Source organism: Perca fluviatilis, chromosome 7 (assembly GCF_010015445.1).
Source record: "Perca fluviatilis chromosome 7, GENO_Pfluv_1.0, whole genome shotgun sequence".
NCBI lineage: Eukaryota > Metazoa > Chordata > Actinopteri > Perciformes > Percidae > Perca > Perca fluviatilis.
This window is the reverse complement of record NC_053118.1, coordinates 28239889-28262805: the sequence shown is the minus strand read 5'-3', so window position 1 is coordinate 28262805 and position 22917 is coordinate 28239889. Positions and strand designations below refer to the sequence as shown.

Here is a 22917-nt window from a genome sequence, read left to right as displayed (position 1 = left end):
TAACGCTCTCTACACTGATTGGCTGAGCCGCGGTTGAATCGTTGTCAAATTCAACAAAAAGTCACTCGGTGTCGCCTTGGTTTCACTTAGTGAATGACAAACTAAAACTTATTTAGGATTTTTGGGAAAGCGTGTTAAATCCATTTTAATGGGCACAATCGATTGCCTGATGGTTTAAATTGCTCAACTGTGGGAATTACGACAAATCACCAATGAATAAAGTGTTGCTCCTCATTTCTGGGTCGTAAACAAAAGCCGAAGAAGAAACGTTCCGCTTTATGTGTGGCAAAGTTCACGGCAAACTGTAGGGTTGTCAAGTCACTTAATTAAGATCTTCATAATAGGCCTACATGGCAAGTTACACATAGGTATGACTTGGTAAACTATACGATCATTTACAAAGTTATAATGTGTTTTATTCAAAGTTTCGTGATTAGTTTTAGCTGTAGTGGTACTGGTACTGGTGTGGGTGAAGTGAATGTATGTTGTTAACCTTGGTAAAGTATAGCCCAAGTCAAAATCCTTTAGCAAACCACTGCTAAAGCACCACGAATACTGCACAGTGTATTTTGTGAGAATGGCTGGAGAAATTGGATGAATAAACTTCATAACTTCAACAATAAACTTCAAAGCGTGTGACAAGTGATGGTGAAAGGGTATTAAAAATTAACTAAAATAAACAGAAGACATTAAATGCTGGGATGTAGGAGGCGCTGCATTTTGCAAGGACACAAGTGTTCTGTACTATTCTCTGGGGATAAATAATGTTTAGTGTCATAGCCATAGACTGTATATTATTAATTAATAATATACAGTCTATGGTCATAACGTTTCATATCATGCTTGTTCAAACGTGGGACAGACCAGTCACTTTTTATCCGTTAAAGATACGCTTAATATTATTGATCTCAGGACACTACTCAGATTTTTTTTTGTCTTTACAGGTGACCAACATCCCAGATATGAATTTGGCTGTATGACTAGGCCTAAACTTGTCAAATCAGGACTATTCCAGAGAGGTTAAAGATTTTTAAAACACTCTATGTGAAAATGCAATACACGAAGAATCCCCTGGTCTTGATATAAAAAAAGAGCGAAATCTCCCTTGTTTGCATTTCCATGTGAAACACATGCAAAAAACAATCTGTGAAATCTCCTATTTTTGCACATACACAAAGAGAATAAAGCTTTCACAAATCTCAAAGTGGGTTTCAGACAGCTTTAATGCTTTACCTAAAACGTCTAAAACGCTTTCACAACAGTAAGTGGTGCAAAAAAAAACTAAAAACGAGGAGGACCAATCTTTCAGCAATGTAATTGATGTTTCCCGAACCGTGGCTTCATATACAGTAATTGCTTTGAACACGCCAGCTGATGGGAGTCAGCTCGGGTCACCCAGCAGTCACCCAGCGGCAGCAGCAGCGGTCTCCATTTTAACTTCGACACCGAGCCATACCTCACGTGTCCTGGGCTGTCTCTCTCACATGACCCGAGTGTTTGTTCCCGTGATCAGCACTTCCATCTCCGTCTGTGACACCGAATATCACTTTTTATTATAACCCTGATGGATATGCTCGAACAGAGTCTGGACAGCGCAAGGTAATCGAGAGTCGGTCAAAATGGCTAACTGGGACAAGCTAGCTACAACATGCTATTTCGGATAGCTAGTTTACGACGCCAACTAAGGCCTGACCTAAAACTGTTGTTAAAACGAATTCAAGCTAAAGACTGCAGTTAAGTTAGAAAGAGAAGTGGAAGACTTTGCAAGCTGGATAGCTGTCTAGCTAGTTGTATCCTAGACAGGACCAATGGCCAGTTGTGAAAAACATGATCATGGTTAGCTAATAACAGTAACGTTACAATAGCTACGTTAGCTTAGGTTAAGCATTAAAACACTAACGAGTGTGTTATCAGCCTAACCTGAGAACAGTAGCAATGTTGTGTTTTTACATTGCGATTGTGCTGTTGGTTGACTGGCGTCTTTGCACAAGTTTGCCATCAGCTAAAGCAAAGTTGAGGGTCAGTAATTATATTTATTTTATCCAGAATACTCACGAACGCTGGTTGCGCTGAGTTAACGTTATTTGTTTTTCGGGTTTGCAGCCAAGAAAAGCAAGAAGAAGAGGTTGTCCAGACATCTGAAGGTAAGCATGTAACGCTGTCTATTAAGCTGTCATTGACATCTGGCAGCTGCACTGTATTTTGTATAACAAGTAATAGCCGAAAGTATTCAATTCAATTTAAATGTATTTGTAGAAGTTATCTCGGGACACTTTAGAGATAGAGTAGGTGTGGACCACACTCTATAATTTACATAGACCCAACAATTCTTGCAAGAGCATTCGGTGCGACAGCTGCGAGGAAAAACCTCCTTTTATCAGGCAGAGACCTGGAACAGAACCTGGGTCTAGGTGGGCGGCCATCTGCCTCAATCAGTTGCGTGTAGAGAGATATTTATAGAGAAATATACTGTATATAATTTATATAAATCAATCTTAATGTTGTCATGATCTTGTTTGACAAATTGTATTTTGATGCTTAGGCAACATTGTTATTGAGCCCCAATACCAGTAAAGCCCCTTTTTAATTGAAAATTGAATTCAGAGAGAGAGAGAGAGAGAGAGAGAGAGAGAGAGAGAGAGAAAGATGCACAGCAACTACATGAATATCTATGTATAATGAGGTGTGTGAGAAAATGTAGCATTTCTTTCCTTTTCTTTGTAAACTGCAACATGCAGTGGTACACATTGTTTTCGGCAGCTGAACTCAGGGCTTGATAGATGTCTTTATTAGTTTTGGTTCTTTTCCATTCTCACAACTGGCTTTTTCTGTCCTCTTTCCCCCCTTGAGACGGAACAGGAGAAGAGCAGACAGCTGTTACAATAGCCAGTGTTCAGCAGGCTGCAGCATTTGGTGACCACAACATACAATATCAGTTCCGCACTGAGGGTGGTCAGGTAAGTGATTGTTGTTTCTTATTGCCACTGTCAGAAATTCACTTAATGTGGCCCTACTGCAGTAGCGGAAGAAGTATTCAGATAGTTTACCTAAGTAAAAGTAGCAGTACTACAGTATAACAATACTCAAGTTAAAGTCCTACATGCTAACTCAAGTTAAGTACAAAAGTACTAGCATCAAAATATAGTTAAAGTACTAATTATGCAGAATGGCCCATTTCAGAATCTTATTTATTTATATTATATTACTGGACTTTAATTAGTAATGCATGTGTTCATCACTTTAATGTTTCAGCTGATAAGATGGAGCTAATCTTAACTACTTTATTTACTGCTGGGCAGCTTAATCTATAATAACGTATATTAATTTATTTGTTAATTTATATATTGTATTAATAACCTAAATCTGCAAAGTAACCAGTAACTAAATCTATCAATTAAATGTAGTGGAGTAAAAAGTACAATATTTCCCTCCGGAATGTAGTGGAGTAGAATAATAAAGTAGCATAAAACCGAAATACTCAAGTAAGTACAAGTACCTCAAAACTGTGCTTAAGTGCAGTACTGGAGTAAATGTACTTAGTTACATCCCGCCCTAATGGCATATAGATCTAGAGTTTGAGGGTAAGATTGCATCTGTTCAGCACTCACAGGTCGAATAAAGGACCAAGGACGGTTTGTGCAGAGGCATAATTAGCAACCGACAGAGCTTCACATTACATATTGATGTATGTGGTCGAATGGATTTAGTTGCATGCAAAGCGCAACATGACAGTGGTAGTAGATCATGTGATATTCAGTAAACAACTTTCCTCCCCACACGTATGTACTGTTTGGGATTTAAGCCTCGTCATGCTGAGTGTTTTGGTGTAAGCGCTGTCACCTCACAGTGAGAAAAACCTGAGTTCCTCTCACGAACAGTCCTTTTTGTGTAAGGTTTTCCTGTTATGTTGTTGTGTGTTTTTCTCTGAACGTGTGTGTGTGTGTGTGTGTGTGTGTGTGTGTGTGTGTGTGTGTGTGTGTGTGTGTGTGTGTGTGTGTGTGTGTGTGTGTGTGTGTGTGTGTGTGTGTGTGTGTGTGTGTGTGTGTGTGTGTGTGTGTGTGTTTCTGGTCCCATGATTGATTGGTGACTTTTGTCAAGAGTGTCTCTTGCTGTCCACTAATGTGGTATTCACATGGTTCCCACGGGTCCTTGAAATCCTTGAAAGTTTGTGAATTTGAGGGGGTGAGGGTGGGGGGATCAGTTTTTGAATATAGACATGGGTCATTGAAAGTACTTGAATTTATAGATTTTATAGATTGAAGTTAGTTTCATTATAAAATGATCAGAGTTGGAACAGTGAGTAACCTTGATCTATGTTTCAAACTAAGGCATGTTGGGTCCTTGAATTACAGAAAATTGGCTCTGGAAAGTCCTTAAAAAGTCCATGAATTTGATGTTTAAGAAGGTGTGAGAGCCCTGTATTCACTCCAGCAGTGGTCAGTGATGGACAATGGGACAGTGATGCAAAAAAAAATTGGATTGATATGAAATTGTGTGATATGGTTGGTTTATCCTTATTGGGATAATTTACGCCGGAGGGAATTAAGTCAGTGATCCATGTGGCTCATTTGGCGTAAACAAGGCTAGGGTGAGAGATCATGTGATTGCAGGCTGGTCTGGGATTGGCATGGGGCCGCTGTCACATGTCAGTCAGGAGGAGAGTCACATGATGGAAGGATACAAATACTGATTCTTGGAACAAGAGAACTCGCTTTCTTGACTCGTTTTTTTTTTTTAATTGAATCAGGCACATTCTGAAGCATAAGCAAATAGAGAAGGATACAATATGCTTATGCTTCAGAATGTGCCTAAAGTGATATCAATGCACCACTGCGATAAGGACTGTAGGGCACATACTAGGCTCGGCTGAATGGAAGCAATAGATATGCTAAACAAATCTACAAGTCAGGTAAGGCTTTGATTTGGACACTGTTTGCATGTTAAAGGGACTGTAGTAAATGTTATAAAAACAATTGTTTGCTCACTTTGTTTTCCTCTCATTCTCTTTCATTCTCTCTCCCCCTTGCAGGTGACATACCGTGTTGTTCAGGTGACCGACCACCAGCACCTCGAGGGAAGAGACGATGGGGGAGGAGCGGTGAGTGTCGTCTCTACAGCCGCCTTCACTGGGGCTCCTCAGGCTGTGGCTCAGGTACCAACAGCCCGCTTTAGTCTTCAAGTAATGCCACGATCTTTAAAAGGCAAACACCACCTAAACTAATAACTTCAATATATTATTTCTATGGCTGAGAAAAGTTTAATCAATATTTGTGAACATGAGCTGCTCCCTCTCAGCTTGGAGCTGCTCCACAGACAATGAATGGGAGACTGATTTTGTAGACCCACAGAAGTTGTTTTTTTTTCGTCATACTTAAATGAGCTGTATTCTAATGTAGTGTTCTCAGGTCTAAAACAGTGTCATCTATAACATCTTTCCCAATTCATTGTCTATGAAGGAGTTCCAGACTTGGGTACTTGATTACATCACAAATTGAGAGTTTCAGCACTCTAGTTTTTGGATTTGGGAGGGAGTCGTTCATGATTACTTATATTCTCTGACTGTCTTAGACCATAGGAATAACATTTATACATTTTGAAAACGGGTTTTGTTCACCTTTTAAAAAGGCTGGCGACATTTTACTTTTTATCATTCAAACAGAAATTTAAAACCAACGATGAATAAATCCTGCTAACAAGTATTGCCTCTGTAGACATGTCCTGATGTCGCTTGCTTGTGCCATAAAACCCAATGTTGTCCAAACATGGAAGAGACATATCATTATACAGGGTGACATATTCCTTCTTTGTCATTAAAGTTGCACAAATTCCTCTGAGCTTGTCAAACTAGAAAAGCAGTATAAAGAGTGAGGCATGTGTCTGAGCATGACTCACAGAGATTAAAAATGCAGTTGCAGAAGTGTTTCACGATGGCAAATTCAAAAACATCCAATGTTCCTTGCAAGAGCAGATCAGATTTGTTTTCATTTGCAGCACACTGATGTCTTTACTGACCTTGCTGGTATCTCTGCTAACAAGATCACTGCTGCTTCTTTTTCCTCCCTTAATCCCAGCTGTCAAACTACACTGCGTCTTGCTTGGGGGTCTCGAGGGGATACCAGTATTGAGTCTGACAAAGACCGAGGTGTGCGTTTACCTGCTGTGACTGCTCCATTGCTACTTGTTCAAGCCTCGCCTCTGCCTCTCTCTTATCTGTCACAGGCTGTGATCCAAAACCCTTTCAGTAATGGAGGAAGCCCAGCAGGAGAGGCGGTGGGAGGGGAGACGCGCTTCGCTTACTTCCCCGCAACTGCGGTGAGCGACGGGACTGTGTCTGTGCAGGCCGCCGCAGACCCAACACTAACACAGGCAGGGGGTGAGTCAGTTCTCACACTCAATTTGGCTTGAAGCTTATGGCAGTGTCACTGAAAATAATGGCTGAATTAGCCCCATAGCAAAGAGGAGTGTTTTGAGTACCGTAATGAGAGAACAACAGTCCTTTTTATCTAGTAGTTGTAATTAAACCAATATCCCCACAGCTTTGGCTGATGTGAAAGAAAGTAGGTCTATATAAAGAACTCTAGATTATAAATTACCGGTAGGTTGCCCTTTTTTGCCGAATATTGTCATTGAAATATGATTTCTGAAATACAGTAGTTAGACATAGAATTTCCCTCCAACAGTGCCTCAGCATTTAAAGAAAATGTGTATTGAAGGTTAATTAGATTCTCTACATTAAAGTTTTACTCACTTTTGAACAATAAAAACATTTTCTGTCACACACACCCAGCAACATATTATTGTTCAATTTAACATTCTTTGCTCAATAATATTATAATAAAAATAAAAATATACATTTTTTTGCGATGGTTAAAATGTGCTTCCTCTAACAGTTTGTCAATGACAAATATTATCTGAAATAAAATACACCACAGATTCTCTATAACTGAGGATAACCCATTACACGCTGTGCCAACAGTATTAAACGGTACACACTTCCTGTCTCCTAAATGGGCATGGCCTCGTTTGAAAGTGTAGTGAACGTTGTGTGGATAGATGAAATATTATTATATTATTATATTATATTTGCATTAACTCCCTCGACTTCCCCAGCCTCCTATTTGCTAACATTAGATATTTACACAGTTGACATTAGCTCATCTGTATTGCCAGATCTCGCAAGAGATTGATCCTGAGACAGAATCAGGTCTCTAACAAAGTTAATTTTCTCCTGATTTGTCCCCCTGAAAAATGCCATTTTAGTTTTAGAATGTTCGGGAGATATGTGGCTTGTGAAAAAAAAATTCCAGTATTTACAAAGTACTTTGGTGATCATGGGGGGGGGGGAAGAATCGGTCACGTTCACTTTCCCTATTGGAATCAGTACGCTCAGGACCTGCCGCTAGTCTCCTAAAGAGGCGTGGCAGTGGCTAAACCCACTTGACTCGGAGTTGGGACGTCTGGGTTTGAACCCGTCTCTGGTTACACTGGTTACACTGGTTACACATATTTAGTGTGTGCTTCATGTCACATGTCCACCCACTCTGCTGCTCTTCCTCTTTACTGCCATATCTCATCTTCTGGCTGGACTACGTGGCCTTGCGGTTTCATTGTGGTGATCCAGACGAGGCTTGTGGACTGTCAGAGAGGGTGGTCAGGGTTTGGTCGACCTTTGGAGCAGGATGTAGCCCCCTGGCTTTGTTATACACAACCAGCATCTGCTTGTTCTGGCATACTGTTGCCTAGACAGTGTTTATGGGAGGACCTTGTAATTAATCACCTTGTGATTCTGCTGGTGTCTGTGCTTTCTGCCGCACTGTTGGCCCAGACGAGTGCTCTGTCTGCACAGGCAAGAAACCGAGACGTGTACCTGCATCTGGAGACCCAGTTTAATCCAATCTCATCTGATGTTGTATTTTAGTTATTCCTTTTTGAAAGCGAGAGGCATGCTTGTGGCCATAACGCACGTATGTGAGTCTAGTGCTTCAACAACGTTTATTTTCATTATCTATTAATCTGCTGATTATTTTCTTGGTTAATCGTTTGGTTTACAAAATGTTAAAAAACTTAATTAATATGCTTGTTTTGTCCGACCAACAACAGAAGCCACAGACATGCAATTTACTCTCGTATGTGACCAAAAACAGCAGCAAATCCTCTCATTTGAGAAGCTGAAACCAGAGAATATTTGGCATTTTTGCTAGAAAAATAACAAACGATTAATGAATTATCAACATAGTTGCTGATCAGTCAATTGACAGAAAAATAATCTACTTATTGCAGCTGTAGTAGTAGAGCTGGCCGAAAAACAAAACAGTTGTACTCACATGCTTTTGGCCGTAACGCTACACACATTTTATTCATGTAATGGCACATGGCACTACACTATTTCATAGTAGTACACCATCTTACCCTGCCTTTTAAGGTATTAAGCCCATTATATGTATGTATGTATATGTATGTATGTATGTATATATATAGTATATGTATATATATATGTATATGTGTGTGTATATATGTGTGTGTATATATGTGTGTGTATATATATATGTATGTATGTATGTATGTATATATATATATATATATATATATATATATATATATATATGTGTATATGTATATGTGTGTGTGTGTATATATATATTTATTATTATTATTATTATATCTGTAAAGTACAAGGTAGAGACAATATAATCTGCGAGTCAGGCAGGCTAGACGCTCCGCTTCTGAGACGCTTCCCGGTGTGGTATGGCGCGTGGTGGGGGACGGAGAACAAAACCGGAACGCAGCACAGACGTGCCCAGTGGAAAATCTGGCATTTAGCAGTGTCAATTGACACGCCTCAATTATAATTGTTATGATACACAGCAGCGCAAAACCACAAAACAGAATGTGCTTGCTGCTTGTTGTGTTTTTTTCTTTCGGGTGTTGTGAGTGGCTGCCTGGTGATGCCACAGAAAAGGAAGAAGATCATGAGGTTTCTTTTCTGTGGGTAACGGCTGAAGCCAGGGCCTTGCAGGAGGAAGTGGCCAGCTTTCCTTTCTGGGAGCCTGTGGCATTTTAAGCAGGCATGACACACTGGCTGAGGAGTGCACTGTAGGGCGTAGGTGGAGGGCTGCCATCTCTCTTATGAGGTGAGGGATAGTGGAGGAAAGTGCATGGGACTCTGGCAATGAACCACATTCTGACATGACTGGATCCAGGGGTGGGGAGTGATTGACCTTCTACCAAGTATCAAAGTGTTGTTCTTGTGCAAGCATCATCTTGGCTTTCTCGCTTTTTTAAACGTATTTTTAACCAAAAATAGACCCTCTTTTCTTTTTTAAACATACAAGCAATTCAGTTAAAACTGCCACCATGAATCTAAACGTGTAATGTTTCCTGCTGCAAGAGAACACTGTAAAGTAGGGATTCCATGGTGAGGAAATTTCCCCACAGGTCAATAAGCCTGTGACAACACCGGTGTAACTGATAACACCGTAAATGCACCACGGCTGTGTCTCTCCTTTGGAGCCAATGTTAACCATAGGCTGTATATAAATATGATGTTAACCATTTGGGCTGTTTAGAGATTGGCGCATGCTCCGCGGTGGGCTCGCGGCTAATTTTCTGGTCTATTGTCTCTGTGAGCTGCGAGTGAATCAGGCAAGAAAACACACTTACAATCTATTCTAAAAGATATAAATATATGATTATAAATGGTCAGCTTCTGCACTTTTGCTTTTCACTTTGACACCAAATCCTCCTCCATTGTCTCGTCAAGTGATGAGTAAAATCTGACTCCTGCTACTCTGTGCTGCAACGCTGCTGCTGTACAGAGTAGAGCAGACCCTTTCACTGGGCAACGGATACACAAAAATGAACTAAATGGGTTTTATTTCTATTAAAAAAGCAAAACGACTGTGGGGGCGGCGGGCAAGAAATGTAATCGATGTATGCTCCTAGGGCAAGTCTACTGTAAACCCAGTTATCACAAAATGAGGTCATAGAAATTAAGGAGCAAAATGGAGAGAAAATGTCAAAGAGCTGCTGATTGGTCGAAGGAGTTCTGCATAATACCTTCTTTATATAGCCGTGGCCGGAGGCATTAGGTTTTCGGGTTGTGCGTCCGTCCGTGCCATTCTCGTGAACGTGATATCTCAGGTACGCCTTCAGGGAATTTCTTAAAATATGGCACAAACGTCCACTTGGACTCAAGGGTGACCTGATTAGATTTTTTGAGGTAAAAGGTCAAGGTCATTGTGACCTCGCGAAACACATTCAAGAATTCATACACTAGTTATGACAAAATCTCACACAAATGTCTAATAGGATAAAATGATGACATTTTATATCCAAAAGGTCAAAGGTCAGCTTAATTGTGATGATTCTAATGTCTACAAAAGCACTTTTTTGCCCATTATTGAACACCATAACTTAGGAACCAAAGGGGAGACATTCGGTCGGATACTGAATTGGTGACACTAACCTTAAAACTTTATAGATTGTATAGAGTGTGTGTGTCATCCACGTTTTAGGATTTGTAGCTTCTTTGCAGCAACAGCCATATTTGAAGCATTGTCTACATTCATGACTACAACTTTGTATTCTATCCTGTTCCTCTGGTAGTCCACCACAAGCTCATCGGTTCTGCTGATATTGAGCTTCAGGTGATTGTCGTTGCACCATGTGACAAGGCTCTCTATCAGTCCTCTGTAAAAATAGTCTCTAAGTGAAAACAGCATGTTTCTCACTGGAAATTAGTCACTGAAATCATACAATGTCAATAAAAGAATCATTTCTATTTCGCCAAAAAAAATCTTCAAAGTCTTTGCTACATTATATGACTCTATACTGCAACTTGACTGGTTGGCACTTGGCAGAGGCATAAAACCATGACGCGGTAATTCTAGTTTTAAAGAGGTATTAAGTACAGGCTGAAAATATTTTATATATGTTATGTTTTCCCCCCAGAGTTTTTAGTATTTCAAAATAATGTGTCAAAAAGTTATATGTCCTGTTATCTGGTGCTACTGGGCATGTTTTTTGTTTTTTTTTAACAAGGTGAGGCGTTGTGTGTATCTTACAGGCCTCATAGCAAAGGTGAAAGGGATGGTTCCTGCATGCTCTACAGTGGAGTATGTGCATTTTCCTCTCAAAACTCTATATTTATGTTATATTGTAGGTTTTAGTTGTGAATGTCTCGGCAGCCGGGAGTCTTGCCGTCTTTTTTTTTACATGAGAGGGCTTCCAGCAGTGTTGCTTATTCCTTATAAGTGTCGTTTTGTGCATGTCCATGAGGATTTGGGGTGTGATGAGTTTTTCTTTTTTTACTAAGTAACGGCTCTTAGTTGTTGTGAGATATTTCATTAGAGCAACCTGAGTCAGTCTTTAATGCCCTGATGCCCTTCTGTCTTCTTTTTCCTCATCGCTAACTGATGACTGCCATGCCTTCCACAGGTCAGTTTTATGTGATGATGACCCCCCCTGATGTCATTCAGACAGGCACCCAGCGAACCATCGCCCCACGCACACAGTCCTACCCTGCGTGAGTATCAGCGCTATCTGTTGCTGTCAGCATTGCAGACAGCATTGATATTGCATTCTGAGATGCAGCTATTTCTGATAACCAACCTCTGGTCAGTTCTTGTAAAACACTTTTGTTATCTTCCATGGAAATGCCCCTTGATATAGGCCATTTGGTGGTTTTAGCAGACAAGTTGTGAATGGCTTAAAGGTGAACTTTAAAAGTGGGACAAATTGACAAAAAGGACAGGGTATAAGTAGACTTGTAACAGAGCACTGATTGTTATGAGTTAGGTTCACCGTGAGGTGAAGGTAGAATATATAGAATTTAGCAGCAGAGAAAAAAAAAAAGTGCCATCTAATCTAAATGCTAAGAGGAAGAGGCTGGCGGAAGTGGAGGGAGTTAAATAGCTAGGAAATGTGCAGGGATTTGGTGTTTAGCAGAGGTGCATGCAGAGAGAAGGAGCACCAAAACCTGTTTGACTATAAGACAACTTCCCCAGCTATTTGAACTACCATAGGGCTCAGTTTATGCTGCAACATGAAATGTGACAGTAGTGGTTGTCTTCACGTTTTACAACACACTGTGTTGCTGCCCCAGGGTGTCTATCGTCGCTCTCCTGAGTTTGCTGGGAAGTAGGACTGGGCGATAAATCGATTTTATCGATTAACTCAAATGTGTAGTTAACGTGGATTTGTTTAAATGAAAAATCGATTTTCTCCATAACATCCGCCGATGCTCCCCTCTGGGCTCCCGTAGCTCCGAACGGGCTCATCCCTCCCCCAACGCGTTTGCCATAGAGATACACAAACAACATGGCAGCGACAGGGACTAACATTAATTATTTTCTTAACCAGTCGTTTCATTACTTACTTATCCGTTATCTCTGCCGAAATGACGGTGAACTGTCCCCGGCTGAGAGTCACCTATTCTGGGATAACTGAACCACCAGCTACAGCTGACCTGAAGGAGCACCATGCGGGGCACCAGAGGCGGTGTTGAGGAACTCTGTTGCGGCTCAACGCATCTACTAAATGCCGCTGATACAACCGAGCTGTGACGGAGGTCTGTAGCGGCTTAAACAACTAGCAATCGCCGCTCTGTAGCACGGAGCTCCGCTTCGACGTTTGTTTTTATCGCTACGAAGGAGCTTGCTACAGGTATGCTACATTCAAGAGACCATGGGATGTTAACGCACATTACTCAGCAACAGGTGAAAATAGGGGCAAGGTTGCGCAATAACGTTAAAATGATTTGAACTTTTAGCGAGGAACGAGAAGTGAATTACCTGTAGGCCTATGTGTGAAAACAGCTTTATCTCACGCATCCGTTTTGTTGTTGTTGAATGTATAAGCCCCCCCTCGCCACCCCCCCCCAAAAAAAACAACCTCAAACCAATTTATATTTCCACAAAATTGGCATGAATAATCATAATGGTATACATGCCCCGTGTGTGTGTATGAGTCAAAACAAAATAAAACTTGTTTTGAAAATTTTCTTTGTCATTTGGCAGATTAATTTTAAGTAGAGGGAGAAAAAAATCAATTTAAATCTTAAATCGGATTTTTTTTTTAGGCCATATCCCCCAGCCCTACTGGGAAGGTTGTTTTTATACCAAGAATCTTTTATTTTATTTGACCACTTCCTGGCTTTTATCCTTCTACAAAATCTTTGTATGTTGTTTATCCCTAGAATTCACAACATGCATCATTTTAATCACGCATCAAAAGACTCCGACTCTCTCCCACTGTTAGCCACATGCTGGTGATTGCCTTGCTTGAGATAATCAGCAGTCTCACGTGAGCAAAGAAGACAAACTGAGTTATCATTTAAATGGCATGATACCAGCCTTGTTCTGGCCTACTACGGATACTTGTGTAGAAAAAGACTTCTAACCAGCTTTATTTCCGATTCAGGGTTCACTTGAGTGCCAAAAGCACACAAAACTTGAGCATATAGTGCTGAGGAATGTCATTTTCTTTAATGTCCTTGTTTGGTAATAACCAAAGCACAGCAATTTGGTCACCCAAAATGAACACATGACCATTTATTGAATTTAATTAGCACTGACCTAAGTGAAAATCCCCCCCAGGCTTATTATTAACCTTCAACACGTGAAACGTCATTATAGTTATTTAGCTTGAGCACCTATATGGAGTGAATACCAGTTGTTTTAAGACACAATATATTAACACTGGTTGCTCTAGGTAGCACATAAGCTCCAATTTATCTCCTCTTTATGATAATTATTTAAAACACACACACACACACACACACACACACACACACACACACACACAGACGAACAGAAGACAGACACCACACTATTAACTGTCTCTGCCTTTCATTTATCATTTGTCAATTTGGGTAAAACAGTATAAGGTGTGACAACAAGAATGTTAACTGCTTCTGTGATTCTGTGAAAACTAGATTTCTCAAAGATTTAGGCTCCTTTGTTGCGGGCAGCATTACGTAAAGTCGTAGATCCGCCTTAAATTTGGCAGCAGCTCTGCCGCGTTTGATGTTGCTTGATATTCACAGCGTACGACCAACTGCTTTCCAGTCAAGAGTAAAGGACAAGCTTTGTTGCGGTGTACGTCTGCATTGCCATGTGTTGAAATACAAAGTGAATTGTTGTTTTTTCCGTCTCTCACAATGCCTATCTGCAATATGTTTGTTATTTTTTATTTCCTGTTACATGAGTACTTTATGATGATGACACAAGCCTCAGAGTTATATATTTAGGTGCAAACTAATTAACAGTGACATTATCGTTGACATGTGAGTAAAATGAATGAAAATTTCCCACCCTATCTGCCGTTCGCAGAGATGAAAACGAGCTGCTGCAGCATGAAGGTTTAAACTGGTGAGGACAGTTTGCACATTTCTCTCACACACTTTTGTTTTTTTTTGTTTGTTTTTTACAGCAAATGAACCAATCAAATTAGATCACAAGAAGAGAGAAGAAGCACACAAACCTCTGCCCTCCTCCCCTCTCTGCCCTTCCCCTCCCCTCCCATAAGTCCCCGGTGATTCTTCCTCCTCTTGATGTGTAAGACACAGATGTAGCGTTCTTTTCAGTGCTGACCCCGATCCATTGTGGTTAGTTGTGCTGGTGGCAAACTTGTTTCTCCATTAGGACTTAAAACAAATTAGGTCATTGTTCTCTATCTGGAAAACAAATGGCTTGTTCACACACTTTTATTTTAGTATCATTTTTTAAATTGCCCTCTGTTGTAGTTGTTTGAGTTTTTTTCTCATTTAGCCTAGTTTCAAATAAGTTGCAGTAATTGAGGGTTTTCTTCTTAGCTCATACAAGGTGTTTTTGCAGATGTGACAGGAATACTGGGACAAATGAAGCCAAGGAAAACTATGTGTTGTCAATTTCTTCTACATAATTGTTAGCACAGAAGCGGTTAATGGCCATTAAAGTGATGGTTCGGAGTAATTTCACCCTAGGGTCCTTTGCACCATGACCTCGAGCCAAAACCCCCCCAGAAGCTTTTTTCACCTGGGTCGAACATTGGACGAGTTAGCGTAGCGTAGCGTTATCAGCTGAATAGCTTAGTGCAGGGGCTAATGGATCCGAAGTGTCTCTTAACATTACCCCACTAATAATGCCCGAAATGATACCAAACGTCTACAGTAGTACAAATAGGTTATGCACTCATAAAACGATGGATTGTAAAGTTTGTAAGTACACCAGAAGTTTATGTAAATAACACTTGCCTGCTGGCTTCTCGTCTCTGCTGCTGCTGCTGCTGCTGCTGTTACTACCGGGCAGTAAGAGTGCTTAGGGCCGTCTACAAATTCCAACACCGAAAAGAGATGCAACAAAAATATATATATTAATTTAATGATTAAATAAGGTAATGTCTCCAAACTTACCTCAATTATAACTTTTCTCCTGCTAGTTATTCTACAGCACTTACTTTAAAAAATAAGTTAAATTAATAAATATTTTTGTTGCTCTCTTTCTCGGTGTTGTAATTTGTAGGCGACCTCATCACCCACAACAGCAGCAACAACAGCAGAGAGCAGAAGCCAGCAGGCAAGGTTATTTTACATAAACTCTGGTGTACACAAACTTTACAATCAATCGTTTTATGAGTGCATAACTATCTTTACTAATTAGGGTTTGGTATCATTTCGCGATTATTGGTAATGTTAAGTAGACATTCCGATCCATTAGCCCCTAAGCTATTCAGCTGATAACGCACACTAACTGTCCAATGTTCGCCCAGGTGAAAAAGCTTCTGGGGAGTGTTTGGCCTCGAGTTCATGGTAGAAGAAAATCATCGCACAATCAAGCTTGTGCGTCTTTGTTCATATCATCCACTGAGGGAATATCAAGCCCAAGCTGCAGTCACTTGTATCTCAATGTACACTTAACTGACTCATTGGCCCTGGCTTGGGTGTAATACTGCAACCTAATGATATGGGAGAGCAGAAGGAGTGCCAACTGCATTTTCTCTTTCAAGGATCAATATAAGACTACACAAATGTAGTCCTCGTCTACACCTATGCTTTAAATTATATGGATAAAGCACTTCAGTAGCGGGGGGTTCATTTCCTGGATTTCTCTGGTAACAATAATTCTCAGGAGCACTGATATGATGTGTGCCTCTGTTACTTGTTAAAAAGCAAGAAAAGAATACACGTTCTTATAGGACTGTGTATTTAGTTATTCATACAGTCATTTTTTTTTTTTTTACACTCTGCCTAAGCGTACTGTTGGACTTAATCCATTATACGGCTGAAATCCCATTAAGATGCGTTGAGATACAAGAGCGACTGCAGTTTGGCTTTGCTGACATATCTCAAACCGAGATATCAGCCGTCGAGTTGTGTTGATGGGTCACAAATTCACTGCTGTAGAATAAAGATGTGTCTCAGAAGGACAGGCGAGGAGCAAGAATGACTGGACATTATTAACTTTGTGCAGGGGGTAAGCAGAAATGCAGCCAACAAAGTATAGTTACATTATTGTTCTTCAAGATTGTCTTTAGCAAAGAAAGCATGTTTCTGCACTGAGTGAAGTATTAATCGTCTTCCATTAGTGAGACAGAAACATGGTTGAGATATTCAGTAGGCCACCGATATGTATTGTATGTGTAATTGGCTTGGTCATACTGTGGTGGGTGGTTTGATAATTCTTCTGTCACGTCTCAGGGACTTAATTAACAGAATACCTGAGGGGCGACCCAGACAAGAGACAGTTGTGTCATTAGCCGCAAGCCCAGACTCCAATAGACAGCATCTGTTTTTTTTACAGTGTTGCAATTTAACAGCATAATAAAGCAGAGAGCTCCCTTCGGGCCACACCTGCAAAGAGGACAGCCAACCAGAATAAGAAGGTTGGACGGCTCTCAATATTCCAGTCAAAGCAGCACAGCTTCGGGGCATCAGGGCGGCAAATGCGGCCTCATATTGGCTGTGCTTCTTTCAGTATTCCTACCAAAGGCACTACACAACTTCATTGGCTCCTTTTTTAAATAGCACACTTGTAGGGGCAAAGGCTGGGATTACAAAAGGCTTGGTTTTATAGATAACGGTGAAGAATAGTTTTCAATGGTCACAGGATTAGGTGAATTTGGGGGGATTGGATGTGTTCCTTATTGTAGGGTAGCAAGAGATGGGAGCTCTTGTAGCATATTGAAAGTGTTTTATTTCCTGTCTGTCTGCAGGAAAATGGATGGGCCGCGAACGCCAAGAGATGAAAGGAGAAGAGCGCAACATAATGAAGGTGGGTAATTAGCTATGATTGTGGCTTTTGATTTCATCAGACAGTGCAGTGTGGTGCCTAAATGGAGCATTTTTTTTTATTTATTTTTTTTGAAAGGAAATCACCAAGCCCTGTCAAAATGTTCTATTAAGAAAAGATAGCATATGTTTACGGACGGGCCACAAGAGGGTGATGTTGAGCTGTCAAAGTCTGGCAGTATCTGGCACCCATAGTGCAACCACTAAAATGACAAGATGTAGGAAATTAAAGCCTGGTTCTTAAAACCAGAAATACCACTGATCTCTCAATCTTAAAAAAAAGAGTGTGTGTGTGTGTATATATATATATAATTATATATATATATAATTATATAGTTTATTATTTTTATTTAACCTGTTTCTATTTAACATTCCATCAGTTGAAAGGCGGCGAAGAGACAAGATCAACAACTGGATTGTCACGCTCTCCAAGATCATCCCAGACTGTAATATGGACAGCACCAAGACTGGAGCAGTAAGCCTCTTCACTCTGCACTGCTGCTAACCTTTCACTGACGTTTCGGTTTTCAAATGGTCACCAATCAGCTCTGTCCTTTTTAGAGCAAAGGAGGCATCCTGTCGAAAGCTTGTGACTACATCCGCGAGCTGAGGCAAAGCAACCAGCGGCTGCAGGAGAGTCTGAAGGAAGTGGAGAGGATACAAGTGGACAATGAGTTGTGCAGGCAGCAGGTACGAACATCAGTGTCTGCTGTTGACTACAAATATTGGCATCAGTGACGTTTCTCGGATTTAAATAATGGGTAAAGAAGGTCTATGAATGATAATGTCAAAATCTCCGTTTGAGGTGGTTGGCTGTAGCAGATAAATAAAGTCACATATAATAAGGCAGCCGTAGTGGGCTGCATATGTGTCTGTGAAGATTGCCACTGCATTGAATCAATTCGTTTGCTTTGGAGTGCATTGCAACTTCCTTTCACTTAAGTCTCAGAAGCATGAAATCCACCTTGCCCCATATGCATCTTCATTTCTCCAAAACAGACCCCCCCGAGAGACTTCAGGCTGTGTAGCTGATCATCACAGCCTGACAAAGAGGATCAAAAGTGTTTGCGCTTATATAATGAGAAGTGTTACCTGAAATCAGCGCTTTGAGAGACTGCGGGAATAGTAGACACAGGGGCTGTGTGAGAACTAACTGCATGCTAATGCACTCAAAGTATTGTGAAATATTGCAGCTCTGAGGCTGCCACATGTCCCCATTGAATCCCAGGTCTGCGAGGCTCTCGGCAATATATTCTTATTCTGATGCTCAAAGCTCAATATCCTTTCCCCAGTCCTTCAGTGGGGAGGCAGAGAATTCGGGATTCACCCTAGGGAAATGTAGCGAAGTTGACATACCTCAAGATTTGATTTGATGCCGTAGGTTGTGGACAGGGTTTTCCTCGCAAAGAGCTGCACATACTATTCTTTAATCCCAGGGATTGAATAGCCCTGTGTGTACATTACACACAGCCAGCACTCTCAGTCTTCAAAGGAAAAAAGTTTGGTCTGTAAACTTGGAGCTATATTTTGCTGTCACAGGGATGAAGATGTTGATAATGAGATTTTTTTATTTATTTTTTTCTTTCTATAGATTGAAGAGCTGAAGAATGAGAATGCTTTGCTCCGCGCGCAACTCCAGCAGCACGGCATTGAGATGGTTGGAGAGACACCGCCGCAGTGAAGCAGAGACAGAAAGAAAGAACAGGGAGTGGCACCCCCACTCAGACATACAACCGACACGTTGGAAAAGAAGGCGAGATGATGGAGGAGTTATGAAGAATCACTTTCTTTTTAGTGAATGCATCCTTCCCTGAGCTCCCAGGTGGCGAACCCCTTAACTGGTGAAATTGTGGCTGTACTTGACTGTTTGAATCCTATTGAGATAACCACCCGTTACAACTCAGTAGAAATGTGCTCCAAGAAAAGCTGCCCTCTCAACCACCATCCGAGTGCTTTACTAGCACTATGAAAGAGAACCTCACCTGAACTCATCCCTTATTTTGTATTTATGTAGCCTCACTCATGGACTATGATGTTTGTCATTTAATTTTGTTCCCTGTCAGTGAATTTATCCTCCCCCACCGCCCCAAATTATTGATTTGGACTTAGTTTGTGCTTTCATTCTGTTTGTGTTTTTGAGTTCTGTATTAATTATGTTGTTTTTAGCTGCTTTAATTTATTAGTCCGCTTGCTGACCCAAGCCTTGTTGGAGACCAGTTACATTGAAGTTCATGCACCCCAGTGAACCAGATTGGATTTTAAGTGAGAAAACAGGAAAGTATGCAAACCATTGTGATTCTACGGACAGAAATAATGTTAAACACGCAGCCTACCTGTACCCAAAGACAAACAAGGAGCTGTGCTGGCCGATGCTTCTGAGCTGATTTATGTAAATAGGATTTCTCGTGTGTTAATACAGATGTTACAGAATGTTAGAGCAGATTATCTCTGGGAGTAAACAATCAATAACTCATTAAATTCATGCTGACCCTTTGTCATAATAATTACCACGAAGTGTGTGCAATCTTGGAGCTTCATTTGAAAGAAATAGTGGTATACTTGAATTTGTTGGGCATTTGCTTAACGAGAAAAATAACTCCAAAGTCAAAAAAAAATCACTTGTGAAGTTCCGACTGTTCAAATGCTATTTAATTGCAAATTGAAATGTACAAGTGTGGAACATGAAGACGATTAACAACCCCAGCACGCTGGATTGTGGACTGGAGAGGGGCGCGGTGCAAATTCCAACTTTTGCCAAACTATACATAGATACTGTGGGTTTTATTTTCATTTTTTGTTCATGTGTGATTTATCGGTGTCTCAATATGTGTAACAATAATCCCCACATGTTTGATTTCAAGGTGTTTGCTCTATTTTGGTATTGCAACACTTCAAATGCAGCGCATCGCACAAGGGAGGAGGCACCCTGGAGAGCGGCACTCGAGACTCTGCTCACTATGGAAAAGGAGTACACGGAAATTCTGTGTCGCACTTTTTAGTTGAGCACAACTCCGTTCTCCACGAAATGAAGGAATAGTTTGGAAGCAGGAAAACTTGGAAATGCTCACGTTTCTCCAACCACTCAGGCAAACAATAAGTACGCTGTAATGGTTGTACAAACAGAAAAAAAGCCAATATTAACATTGTTGATGATTTTGTGAATGAGTCTACATGGTGTATTTTTGTTCTGCTCTGAGCAATGTGAGTGAAAGTAGAAGAGCGATATCAGGCTTCGGAGCCACTTATTAGAGCACGATTGCTTCTCCTTGTGTCAACAGCTCAGGATCCAGCAAAGCAAAACCAACACTCAGACCCCTGGCAAAATCAGGCAGACTATCACATTTTAATATCTCAGACTCTGCAAGTTAACAGCTTGTGCTTTGGAAGTGCTGTTCTGCTACTACTGCTAGATTCAAACCTGAAAATGGATAGTGCAAGTGTCTGATCTATCAAACGAGGCTCCTAGCCAAAGTTGAATGATAGATGTTTTGCAGTAGACATTTTATTTTTTTTTTTTTTTTTACACCTCAGTCAGAGCAGAGCAGATAATATGAATGTGATTACATGAATAATGCTTTGGAAGATGGATGTTCTCAAATGAAAGGTCACTTGTGGCTAATTCTTTTTTTTTTTTTTGCGTTTCTTATTTGAAATGGCAAAAGAAAGAAGACGAAAAAAAAAAAGCCTCTTTTTCTCTGTAGCAGCCTCACTGTTCTCAGGTTAGATTTTAAGACATCTTTTCTAAGAAAATGGTGGAAAATAAAACTTTAACTAGCTAATAACCTTTATGGACTTTGGTTGTGGCTCATTGTCCTTCTACAGGTCTTGGACATATGCACAATACACAACATCAATTCTTTATAGCAGAATATCATAAACATAATAGATTTGAATCATTGGCTTTGGCTGCATCCCTCATTACTGTCTATACTTGCACTTGAACAAATTTAGGTTAACACATCTACTACATCTACTGAAGAAAAAAATGACGGGGGGGGGGGTTTGACCAACAGCAACATGATAAATTTAAGTGGCCGCAAAACAAGGGTCCTGAGTCTTGATTAACACAATTCACCATTGTACCAAGCTCCAATACTCCTGCACATGGTAGGAAGGTTTATTCTCTAAAAATGCTCAGCCAAGCAGGATTCACTATATGTTAATGCAGTTCCAGATGTAACATTTTTAAAATAACAAATTCTGGAGGATTATGCTTCTTTGAAGAAAAAAAAAAAAAAAAAAAGAAGCTCTCTCTGCGTTCATCCCAATCGACTGATCAACACACTGGTAAAATTGAAACCAGTAAGTAGTTAGAACACACGGAGGGCACCTTGGGTGAGAAAGATCAATGGTGGATAAAAGGCGCATCTAAGCCCTCAGTAAGATTGAGTTCGACTTTGCAGGTCAAGGCATCATTCAGCTGTTCTTAAAGAGGGAGCAGCCATGATTTGGATAATCTCTTAAATGCAGGCTGGGATGCTGCACACGCCCAAACAGGAAGATTATTTATAATTTACACACTCATTATCTATCAGTATTAATTAGGCTGACACTGTGTGTTGAATTTGCCTCGGATTTGTCTTGCCGACCTCCTCCAGTGTCTCCAGGCTTGTCAGCTGCCATTCAAACACAAACACGCGCGCGCGCACACACACACACACACACACACACACACACACACACACACACACACACACACACACAGCCAGCCAGCCAGGCGTCTATGTGTCCCTGTCTCTGTTTGAAGTGGCTGATCTCTGATCCCACGTACCTCTCTGATTGGGACATACTACTCCCTGTCTGTCTGTCTGTCTCTTTCACCCCAAATCCGTAAAAGCTCTCTGAAGAGAGACCAATGCAGAGTTGAAATGAAGTCGGTTTGGGAAAAACTAAAGCAAGACACATATTTCTCATATGTAATATGTTGTGAGTAGCAGGTATCCAATTAATACATCAATTAATTGATGTATTAATTGGAAGATGAAATGTCTCCGCTTTGGGCAACACATTGTTATTACTGAAATCAAATTTAATGGATTTGAAACAGTAGCTTATGTCTGGTCAATACTGAGCAAAATATCTGTTTCCACGTTTGCCTCGAGGGTGGGAAAAAGCCACCCGCTGTAAAATCTTTTTTAAATTTGTGTTTAGGCACGTCTACCAAAGCACATGGTTGATTGATTTTCATTGAACTCGTGCTGGGCCAACACATTCTGCTGGAAAGCCACAGTTTCATGTCCTGCAGGCTTGTCTTACCTTTGTGCCTTTTTCTGAGCACTCTGTCAGGGGCATGTATTGTCCACTGCCTCGGCCTGCTTCACATTGCCTCTCTCGGAGGTTGTTATTTGTTGAAAAATGGCTGACAGAAAGAGTCTCATTCTACCTGACATACAATGCTCCTCATACCTTGTATACCACACTGACTCTCATCTTTCTTGGGCCTACATTAATAACTACACGGCATCTTTCTCGCTCATAATAGTATCAGCACAAAGGTATGTATTCTGCTGCTGTCAGGAGATGGGAAAGGAGTGAGCGCGAATTCTTTTTGCTTTTTTGAGCAGCCATGGTGTTGGATTCTACAGTATTTAGATCAAACTGACAGGCAAATTCTGATTGCATATGTGGAAAGACATGTCTGACTTAAGGTT

At 40.7% G+C, this 22917-nt stretch overlaps 1 protein-coding gene across 4 annotated transcripts; it reads left to right on the top strand.

Moving 5' to 3' along the window:
• The first annotated feature begins 1381 nt into the window (after positions 1-1381).
• LOC120562749 (upstream stimulatory factor 2) lies at positions 1382-21052 on the top strand. 4 transcript variants are annotated; one of them, XM_039806622.1, is made up of 11 exons: positions 1383-1599; positions 2104-2144; positions 2851-2957; positions 5030-5098; positions 6220-6373; positions 11437-11524; positions 14331-14369; positions 17191-17249; positions 17647-17741; positions 17828-17956; positions 18858-21052. In XM_039806622.1, exons 1-11 carry the CDS (start codon positions 1565-1567, stop codon positions 18945-18947), a joined length of 906 nt encoding a protein of 301 aa, XP_039662556.1. In that variant the 5' UTR covers positions 1383-1564; the 3' UTR covers positions 18948-21052. The 4 variants fall into 4 exon arrangements, with proteins under 4 accessions (XP_039662555.1, XP_039662556.1, XP_039662554.1 ...); XM_039806620.1 differs by having other exon boundaries at positions 5030-5152; XM_039806621.1 differs by lacking the exon at positions 14331-14369 and having other exon boundaries at positions 1382-1599; positions 5030-5152.
• Positions 21053-22917: the final 1865 nt, after the last annotated feature.